We start from the raw sequence: 11164 nt of genomic DNA, 5'->3' as shown, positions 1-11164 counted from the left end.
TAGGGTGTTACCATCAACACACACATTAACTGTTTTCAGAAATGGCAATTAGGTTCTAGCAAGAAATTGGCAAATGCTGGTAAGTGTAGGAGGATTTTTCTGAGAAAAAGAGGATCACCCTTGGCCTCCGATGCACAACCGTATAAGTATGAGGTTGATGATCGACGTCGTGGTTGGCCAACCAGGAAGCGCAACTGAAGGCTAGCTGGACCCTCAAGCAGTGAGCCGCGGCGGAGGGGAAAGGGAATTGACTACCCAAGCATCGCGATGGGTGACCACCGTCAAGTCTCACGGGATCCCGTGTGACCACTTATTTGAATAGCTCAAATTTCACTGGATTTAAAAACTATTTGAATGGCTCAAATTTCACCGATGCGGCAAAGTGCGCCTACGTGACTATACTCAACTCGTGTGTCATCTCCAATTCTTCAGAAAAGAACAAAGGCGAAGACCCCATCATAAATGGACCACACACATTGCATCACATCATATTAAAGCGCTAGTACACATCAACATATTGCTAACTTTCTTTTGTTCCATTTGTCTGAAGTTTCTAACAAACCCATGTACCTATAAACAATAACAACAACACAAGTTCACTTGCTTGACCAGATAAACACTGACATTTGGGTCCTTATGGGTTTTAGGTACTACTAGTAAATTACGATACCACCACGCTCTGGAAAGGAAAGGTAACCATAATTCATTCTCATCCTCCTGCCAGCACGGCTATGGAAGCTGAATGGCGGGTCACCTATAAACAGATGCAGCTGCCGCAGCGCCGCGACAGGGCACCACCCTTCTTGGCGTTCATATTCTCCTTGGACCGCTCCATCATCTTCTCCACCAGCTGTAGGAAAAAAAAAGATCACGACCACAAGGTGTTTTCATCAGCACACACACATTGCCTGTTTGAAGACCTAGCATTTAGATTGTTACAAGCAATTGGCAAGTGATGGCGAGTGTAGGAGGATTGCCACATGAAGGTGGAAAAAATGTACATACCATTTGTTTCTTGGTCAGCAAAATCGTCTTCTGCAACAAAACGGTGAAACAGTTTAGTAACGGTAAGAACTTAAAAGACAAAGAAAACTGAATTTTGTCATGGTTTTCACTGCTAAGCAACTCCGTACCTCCTTAGCTTTCAGATGAGCGTTCTCCTCCTTGAGGTGGTTCAGTTCGGCTTCAAGCTCCACGGTATAAGCCTGTCGGGTTAAGAAGGACAGAGAGTGTAAGTGTCACCAACCTTGTTACCAGTTACCACCATTGCAAAAATGGCATTGCATAAAGCCAACAATTTTGGCAGCCAAGTAAGTACCTGCTTCCTAGCACGCGATTGTCCGGCTGACTCACGGTTCTTTATCATGCGGTGGTGGCAGCGCTCGATGCTCCTCTCACAGGACTGATCCTCCGGAGCGGCGCGCTTCCGGGCGCTGCCGTTCTCCATCATCGCTCCGTCGCCCATGGAGTTCATCATGTCAACCTGCGTCATGGCGCTCCTCCCGTCCGACGACCCTGGGCTCACGATACCCAGCCCACCTTGAGGAGGTGGTGGCGGCGGCACCACGACGATCCCTGCGTACCCGTTGGGGACGAACCCCATGCCGTTGCCCATCACATGGAACATGCCGTTTGCCGGTGCCATCGGGTACATCACTGGGCTAGGCTGTTGCCCCTGCTGCACAAGGTTCATCTGTCCATGGACCATGCCGACCGGCACAATCGCCTGGCCGCCGGTGCCAGATCCCCGGACCACACCGATCTTGACAAGGAACTGCTCTAGTGTCATCTGTCCAAGCATCCCCCACTGGTCGTTCGCCGCAACCGCACCACCATTTCCCGCCAATGGCTGGACGGGAATCTGCGGCGAAGGCCGCGCGGACTGGGGCCGGGAATGCACCGGGCGGGGCTCCCTGTTGATCTCAGTCCACACCTCCTCCACCGTCTCCTGGCACAGCTGGGGAGGCAAGGAGAATGACTCCTGCCGGGCTAGGTTGGTTCCTCTTGCATCTTCGCCACCTCCGCCTCTACCAGCACCCACCACAGGATCCACCTCCATGCCCACCAAGACACCACTGGTCGCTGCTTGGAACTCCTTGGCATTCCAGATGTTGCTCATGAACTCATCCATGTTCATGGACCCAAAGTTGCGCCCTGCCTCGCACACCGAGTATTGCAGCTCGTCCGACGTCAGCGCGAAGATGGAAGACTGTCGTGCCGGCACAACCGTCTGCTCCTCACCTTCGAGAACACGCGGGTGCGAGGTGACTTCTTCCTCGGAGAACTTCACGTCCTTGCTCATCTCCGACGCCATCCTATCTCTCCTCACCACTATGGTCTTGCTCTACGTACTCTTGCTTGTGGGTTGTGGTGTGTGGTTCAGTCTTGCGCCGCGCTCCCTATTTATAGCCTACATCATGCAAGAGATAAGCATCAGTTAAAGCATTAGATAGCTATTAAATTCACGTGATTGATGAAAAAGGTGGGCTATTGATAGATAGATACAGTAGTAGATAGTTCGTCTCGTACTGGATAGATAGGGTACTGCCAAATGCCAAACGTGGCCGCGAGTTAAGCCTGGTATATGAGACGAACTCGGGGGTGTGCTGGTTCCATTCAATAGCTAGCCGACGATGGCCGCCGCGGAGACGCCTCAGTAATGACGACTGAGCATTACGCCCGTTAGCGTGAGAGGCAAGGATATGAGTAAACCGTGTGTGGCCGTTTGCTACTACCTACTGCTGCCAAGATCGCCGTTTCTAATTCGGGGGTTGGATTAGTACAAGGAGTCTTACGGCACGGTGCTCTTCAATTCATAGAGGTGAAAAACGTGGTGTCATCAAAAATGGAAAAAAATAGATAGGTGACAAAAGGTAAAGTCAGTCTACACGCAAAAAATTGAGACATGCATTTTTTTTGGAGAAAGTGAGACATGCATGTGAAAAGGCATGTCAACCTTTTATTTTTGGGCCTACAGCCCTGGACCATCTAGAGGGAATCTAGGCCTAGAATTTGTCGTGCACTAGTGGGCCTCTAAGGCCCACAGCTACACCAATATAGTTGAAAAAATTGCGGCATATACTGATCTCATACCCTTTTTTTGCGAGACATCTCATACTGACTCTTGTGTGTTCTACAAAAATTTCATACTGACTCTTGCGTGTTCTACAAAAATGTCATATTGTCCCTTCAAGGAGTGGAAAATGAATAAAAAATTAGAGGATTAGAAAATCGTAGGGGGTTAGCAAGGGGGGTCCAGATAGAAATAATGGCTAGATGATACCAAGATGCATTTTTGCCCGCCCTAGCACTTCCACCAACCACCGCAAAAACATGCATCATCTCTTGTCTCATGTTCCACTAAGTCTGCTAATTCACAAACACACCTTTACAAGACTAGAACCTGAAGATCGGGCCACTTTGCTTCCCAAATCGACAACAATTTCATCATGCGGGGTCAGATCCTGCATCCTCCCACCCCACCCTACCCCTCCCCGACCAAACCCTAGCCCCCAAAATCCTTGTTGTGCCGAGAACACAGATGAAATCAGTGAATCATAATAAAAAAAATTAAAGTGCGCCCAACCACCAAGGGTGGGGGTTCCAGATAGAAATCATGGCTAGGGGATACCAAGATGCATGTCTGCCCGCCCAAGCACTTACCTGAACCACCGCAAAAACATGCATCATCTTGTGTCTCTCGTTCCCCTAACTCTACTAATTTGCAAACACATCTTTACAAAACTAGAACATGAAGACTGAGCCACTCTGCTTCCCAATCGACAACAATTTCATCATGCAGGGTCAGATCCCGCATCCTCCCACCCCACCCTCCCTGCCAAACCCTAGCCCTCAAAATCCTTGTCGAGGCGAGCATACAGATGAAATCGATGAATCATAATAACAAAACTTAAAGTGCGCCTCACCACCTGACAGAAAATGAACTTGTATTCGCCCTTAAAACCACTTATATCCCAGATCGGTTTCGCAGATTTCACAAAAATCTATCATAAAAACAACGCACATCAAACACGTCAAAGATTAGGACGACGAGGAAAAGAGTGGGTGGATCCATGATTCGTACCTCGTATGAGTGCGAGAGCGAATGGATTTCCGGCGAAGGCAATGCGGCAGCGAGCCAAACCGGCTAAAAATCGAGGACGAGGAGATCTGGTGTGGGAAAGAGGAGAGTGAGTGCGTGTGGTGTAAATGCAGCCCACAACACGCCTGGTTTTAATGGGGAAAAGGGTTGTGGTTGCCTAAAATAGTGAAACTGCTGACCCTAGTCCACCCACACCCCTAGATCATCTCCTCCCTTCATTTTCTAACATATGGCTATCAATTTGTCTCACCAAAAAGGATACAACGTGGACGCTTTATGTCAGATCACGCTATATTGCCCACATGTGTGGTCAATGCAACATCATTGCATTAGGCTAGGAGATTTGTGAGGTAAAGTTCATCCAATATAATTTCCAAAGTGCTGCATCCCAGATTTTCCCAAATCTGGTATGTTAAATTTTTCATAGGGAATTAATTTTTTTCTAAGAAAACCTATGCTTGTTAGCCTGTAGCTATATATTATCTAGGAATTTTCTTGATGGTTGACATGTTTGCTCTATTTGAATTCACCTAGAGGGTCAAGGACCCTATGGCCAGATCAAAACCTTTGTTTGAAATTTGGGAGAAACAGAATCAACCCTACAAGGTTTAGGGAATAAATCGGAATCCCAATATAGGTTGAAAATTAAAAAATATATTTGGGCATAAGGCTATCCTAAATAAGACCCAGATGATATTCAAGCCCTAATACATTTCCCTAAATGATTTAAGTGGATTGGTTGGAATCAATTCAAAAATCAAATGGGGATTTTTATGAAAAGGAGCTTTGCATTTATTTAGCAAGAAAGTGAATCCCATATGTCCAAATAATAGGCTTGACCTTCTGCCAAATTTTCCATTGGGTTTAAGCCAAATTGATATTGAAGATGGAAAATAAAGTGCAGAAAATGTATGCTCAAAAGAGCCAAATAAAATGTTGGCATAAATATTCATATTTGAAATCAGGGAAAGTTTTCTTTGGGGTGAAAAATCAAATCAAATTCAAATGAAAAGGCAAAGACAAAACAAAAACCAAAAAAATGGAAAATCGAAAATTAAAATAAAAAGAAAAAGGACCAGCCGGGCAAGCTAGCCAGCCGCAGCCCAACCCCGCGCACACCCTCTCTCTCTCCGTCATAACCCACAGGTATAGGGGATCGCAACAGTTTTCGAGGGTAGAGTATTCAGCCCAAATTTATTGATTCGGCACAAGGGGAGCCAAAGAATATTCTCAAGTATTAGCATCTGAGTTGTCAATTCAACCACACCGGGATAACTTAATATCTGCAGCAAAGTATTTAGTAGCAAAGTAGTATGGAAGTAACGGTAATGGTGGCAAAAGTAACAGTGGCAGCTTTGTAGTAATTGTAACAGTGGCAACGGAAAAGTATCTAAGCGGAGATCAATATGTGAAAAGCTCGTAGGCATTGGATGAGTGATAGATAATTATGTCAGATGCGATTCTTCATGCAATAGTTATAACATGGGGTGACACAGAACTAGCTCCAGTTCATCAATGTAATCTAGGCATGTATTCCTAATATAGTCGTACGTGCTTATGGAAAAGAACTTGCATGACATCTTTTGTCCTACCCTCCCGTGGCAGCATGGTCCTATTGGAAACTAAGGGATATTAAGGCCTCCTTTTAATAGAGTACCGGACCAAAGCATTAACACTTAGTGAATACATGAACTCCTCAAACTACGGTCATCACCGGTAAGTATCCCGATTATTGTCACTTCGGGGTTAACGAATCATAACACATAATAGGTGACTATAGACTTCCAAGATAGGTTCAAGAACTCACATATATTCATGAAAACATAATAGGTTCAGATCTGAAATCATGGCACTCGGGCCCTAGTGACAAGCATTAAGCATAGCAAAGTCATTGCAACATCAATCTCAGAACATAGTGGATACTAGGGATCAAACCCTAACAAAACTAACTCGATTACATGATAAATCTCATCCTGCCCATCACCGTCCAGCAAGCCTACAATGGAATTACTCACGCACGGCGGTGAGCATCATGAGATTGGTGATGGAGGATGGTTGATGATGACGACGGTGACGGATTCCCCTCTCCGGAGCCCCGAACGGACTCCAGATCAGCCCTCCCGAGAGAGATTAGGGCTTGGCGGCGGCTCCGTATCGTAAACGCGATGAATATTTCTCTCTAATTTTTTCTCCCCAAACGTGAATATATGGAGTTGGAGTTGAGGTCGGTGGAGCACCAGGGGGCCCACGAGGCAGGGGGCGCGCCCAGGGGGGCAGGCGCGTCCCCACCCTCGTGGACAGGGTGTGGGCCCCTGGTCTTGATTCTTCGCCAGTATTATTTTATAAATTCCAAAAATATTCTCCGTGAAGTTTCAGGTCATTCCGAAAACTTTTATTTCTGCACAAAAATAATACAATGGCAATTCTGCTGAAAACAGCGTCAGTCCGAGTTAGTTCCATTCAAATCATGCAAGTTAGAGTCAAAAACAAGGGCAAAAGTGTTTGGAAAAGTAGATACGATGGAGACGTATCAACTCCCCCAAGCTTAAACCTTTGCTTGTCCTCAAGCAATTCAGTTGACAAACTGAAAGTGATAAAGAAAAACTTTTACAAACTCTGCTTGCTCTTGTTGTTGTAAATATGTAAAGCCAGCATTGAAGTTTTCAGCAAAGATTATGAAGTAACCATATTCACAATAACACTTAGGTCTCATGTTTACTCATATCAATGACATAGTCAACTAGCGAGCAATAATAATAAATCTCAGTTGACAACACTTTCTCAAAATAATCATAATATGATATAACAAGATGGTATGTCGCTAGCCCTTTCTGAGACCGCAAAACATAAATGGAGAGCACCTATGAAGATCAAGGACTGACTAAACATTGTAATTCATGGTAAAAGAGATCCAGTCATGGTCATAGTCAACATAAATTAATAGTAATGGATGCAAATGATAGCGGTGCTCTCCAGCTGGTGCTTTTTACTAAGAGGATGATGACTCAACATAAAAGTAAATAGATTGGCCCTTCGCAGAGGGAAGCAGGGATTTGTAGAGGTGCCAGAGCTCGATTTTTGAAATAGAGATAAATAATATTTTGAGTGGCATACTTTCATTGTCAACATAACAACCGAGAGATCTTGATATCTTCCATGCTACACACATTATAGATGGTTCCCAAGCAGAATGGTAAGTTTATACTCCCCCACCACCAACAAGCATCAATCGAAGGCTTGACCGAAACAACGGGTGCCTCCAACTAACAACAGTCCCGGGGGAGTTTTGTTTGCAATTATTTTGATTTGGTTTGAGCATGGGACTGGGCATCCCGGTGACCAGCCATTTTCTCGTGAGTGAGGAGCGGAGTCCACTCCTCTAGAGAATAACCCGCCTAGCATGGAAGATATACACAACCCTAGTTGATACATGAGCTATTCAAGCATACAAAGCAGAATTTCATTTGATGGTTTAGAGTTTGGCACATACAAATTTACTTGGAACGGCAGGTAGATACCGCATATAGGAAGGTATGGTGGACTCATATGGAATAACTTTGGGGTTAATGGAAGTGGATGCACAAGCAGTATTCCCGCTTAGTACAAGTGAAGGCTAGAAAAAGACTAGGAAGAGACCAACTAGAGAGCGACAATAGTCATGAACATGCATTAAAATTAATAAACATTGAGTGCAAGCTTGAGTAGGATATATCCACCATGAACATAAATATCATGGAGGCTATGTTGATTTTGTTTTAACTACATGCGTGAATATGTGCCAAGTCAAGCCACTCGAATCGTTCAAAGGAGAATACCACCCTATCATACCACATCACAACCATTTTAATAGCATGTTGGCACGCAAGGTAAACCATTATAAACTCCTAGCTAATTAAGCATGGCACGAGCAACTATAATCTCTAATTGTCATTGCAAACATGTTTCATTCATAATAGGCTGAATCACGAACGATGAACTAATCATATTTACAAAAACAAGAGAGGTCGAGTTCATACCAGCTTTTCTCATCTCAATCAGTCCATCATATATCGTCATTATTGCCTTTCACTCGCACGACCGAACGGTGTTGATAATAATAATAGTGCACGTGCATTGGACTAAGCTGGAATCTGCGAGCATTTTAATACACAGGAGAAGACAAGGTAATATGGGCTCTTGGTTAAATCAACAATAATGCATATAAGAGCCACTTCAACATTTTAATTATGGTCTTCACCTCTCGACCCCCAAATAAAAGGAAAGAAATAAAACTATTTACACGGGAAAGCTCCCAACAAGCAAAATAAGAACAAGAAATCTTTTTTGGTTTTCTTTTAATTATTACTACTACAGGCATCGAAAGTAAACTAGATAAAAGCTACAACTATTTTTTTTGGTTTTTCTTAAGGTTTTTCAAACACACAAGAAGAAAGTAAGAAAAAGAAAATAAACTAGCATGGATATTACAATGAAAAAGTATGAGCACCGACAACTAGCATGAGTGTGTGAACATGAATGTAATGTCGGTGGGAAATACGTACTCCCCCAAGCTTAGGCTTTTGGCCTAAGTTGGTCTATGCCCATGGATGGCCTGGCGGATATCCGAAGTTGTAACTGGGGTCGTATTGAGATGCAGCGACTATTGCCTGGTGAGCTGCAGCTTGGAGGCGAGCTGCTTCCGCCCTCCTCTCGTACTCGTTTGCCTCCTCCCTGGTTATGACATATCTCCCCTTTGGCTGAAAGTCAAAGAAAGTAGGAATAGGGAGAGCAATATGGACAGCGCGACGTCTGTCAAAGATTAGTCGGTACTGGAGAGGCTGTTCATTCCTCTAAATAAACTGATGATGAACCATAGCATTAAAATCTAGATAAGCAGGAGGCAACTCCATATCATTTTCACGAATGGGTACCTCAAGAAAATTAGCCAAACGGGTTGCATAAATTCCACCAAACAAATCTCCGGTAACACTGTTATGATGCAACCTTCGTGCAACAATAGCTCCCAAGTTATATTGTTTATCTCCTAATACAGCACTCTTGAGAACACTAAGATCGAGAACGCACATGTGACATGCCTCGTCCTTACCGTTAATGCATCTACCTATAAAGAGAGCAAAATAATGTATGGCAGGAAAATGAATACTCCCTATGGTGGCTTGCGTGATCTCCCTAGATTCCCCCACAGTTATACTAGCAAGAAAGTCTTTATATTTAGATTTGCGAGGTTCACTAGCACTACCCCACTGTGGGAGTTTACAAGCAGTATTAAAATCCTCTAAATCCATGGTATAAGATTTATCATAAAGATCAAACAGGACCATGTGAGAATTGCGTGATGATGTAAATTTAAACCTTCTCACAAAGGAGTCAGTTAGGTAGTAATGTTGGGGGCACTTATTTGACACGAAGCCCTCGAGTTCAGCATTACGCACATACGCGTCAAATTCATCCTTAATTCCTACTTGTACCATGAAATTTTCTGACGGCCATTCACAAGGCCGCACTTGAGCTTCTCTTGGTGGTTCATGGTTCAGCTCACGTATTGCAGGCCTGGGTCCTTGCTTCCTGGAGGAACCACCTTGGTACATTTTCCTAAACATATTTCTTCCTCTGAAACATTTCTAAAATTTTTAGTAACTCAAAATAAAAGTGAACCAAACTCAATAAAATTGATAGCAATTACTCCCACAAGTGCCTAGAGACTATATCATGCATTAGAACTACTTGGGACCAAATAAATTTGACATGCAAGCTCAAGAACAGGGTCTCCTAGGCAGAATTTTTTTGCAATGAATAAAGCACTAGAACAAAAACTAATTGGACCATTGGAGGAGTCACATACCGAAGAACAATCCCCCAAAGCAGTTTTGTGAGTGGAGCTTTGAGCAAGGAGATCAAAAATCGCAGCAAACCGAGCTAGAACACAGTTTTGAGCTGTGTGGTGATTTTTTGGAGGAAGATGAAGTGTGTGGGTGCAAGAATAAGTGGAGGGGGCCACATGGGACCCACGAGGCAGGGGGGCGCACCTAGGGGTGGGAGCGCCCTGGACCCTCGTGGCCAGGTGTTGGCTCGCCCTGATGTGTTCCCAGTGCCAAATATTCTTAAATATTCTAGAAAAAAACATATTTCAATTTCGGAACATTTGGAGAACTTTCATTTTCGGGGTATTTTTTATTGCAAGGATAATTCAGAAAACAGACAGGAAATACTATTTTTGCTTTATTAAAATTAAATAACAGAAGGTAAAAGGAGGGTATAGAAGGTTGTGCTTTCTAACTTCATCCATCTCATGCTCATCAAAAGGAATCCACTAACAAGGTTGATCAAGTCTTGTTAACAAACTCATTCCGAATCGCATGAAACCGGAGAATTTTTGAATAACACTAGGTTACCTCAACGAGGATATGCACATCCCCAACAATAAGAATATCATATTTCTTCTTGACAGTAGGAAGAGGAAATTCAATACCTCCAATAATAAGCGATGGAATTTTTCCGATAGAATTGATATTGTGGACTTGAGGTTGTTTCCTCGGAAAGTGTAGTGTATGCTCATTACCATTAACATGAAAAGTGACATTGCCTTTGTTGCAATCAATAATAGCCCCTGCAGTATTCAAAATGGGTCTCCCAAGGATAATCGACATACTATCGTCCTTGGGAATATCAAGAATAACAAAGTCCTTTAAGATAGTAACGTTTGCAACCACAACAGGCACATCCTCACAAATACCGACAGGTATAGCAGCTGATTTATCGGCTGTTTGCAAGGATATGTCAGTAGGTGTCAACTTATTCAAATCAAGTCTATGATATAAGGAGAGAGGCATAACACTAACACCGGCTCCAAGATCACATAAAGCAGTTTTAACATAGTTTCTTTTAATGGAGCATCTTATAGTTGGTACTCCTGGGTCTCCTGTTTCTTAGGTATTCCACCTTTAAAAGTATAATTAGCAAGCATGGTGGAAATTTCAGCTTACAGTATCTTTCTTTTATTTGTAACAATTTCTTTCATATACTTAGCATAAGGATTCATTTTAAGCATATCGGTCAAACGCA

The 11164-nt window shown here is 43.5% G+C and overlaps 1 protein-coding gene across 3 annotated transcripts; it reads right to left on the bottom strand.

The window, feature by feature from the left end:
* Nucleotides 1–456: 456 nt before the first annotated feature.
* Nucleotides 457–4271, bottom strand: LOC109774883 (bZIP transcription factor ABI5 homolog). Of its 3 annotated transcripts, none has more exons than XM_045235042.2 (6): nt 4085–4271; nt 3927–4004; nt 1319–2410; nt 1134–1205; nt 1006–1035; nt 457–850 (listed from the first exon to the last, which is right to left on the bottom strand). In XM_045235042.2, the coding sequence occupies exons 3-6, from the start codon at nt 2312–2314 to the stop codon at nt 755–757; spliced, it is 1194 nt and encodes a 397-aa protein (XP_045090977.1). In that variant the 5' UTR covers nt 2315–2410; nt 3927–4004; nt 4085–4271; the 3' UTR covers nt 457–754. The 3 variants fall into 3 exon arrangements, with proteins under 3 accessions (XP_045090977.1, XP_040260392.1, XP_020189238.1); XM_040404458.3 differs by having other exon boundaries at nt 3930–4004; XM_020333649.4 differs by lacking the exon at nt 3927–4004.
* Between the last annotated feature and the right edge of the window lie 6893 nt (nt 4272–11164).

The sequence above is a fragment of the Aegilops tauschii genome, chromosome 3 (genome assembly GCF_002575655.3).
Source record: "Aegilops tauschii subsp. strangulata cultivar AL8/78 chromosome 3, Aet v6.0, whole genome shotgun sequence".
Lineage (NCBI taxonomy): Eukaryota > Viridiplantae > Streptophyta > Magnoliopsida > Poales > Poaceae > Aegilops > Aegilops tauschii.
The sequence above is the reverse complement of the archived record's forward strand: the minus strand, read 5'-3'. Positions and strand labels throughout refer to the sequence as shown.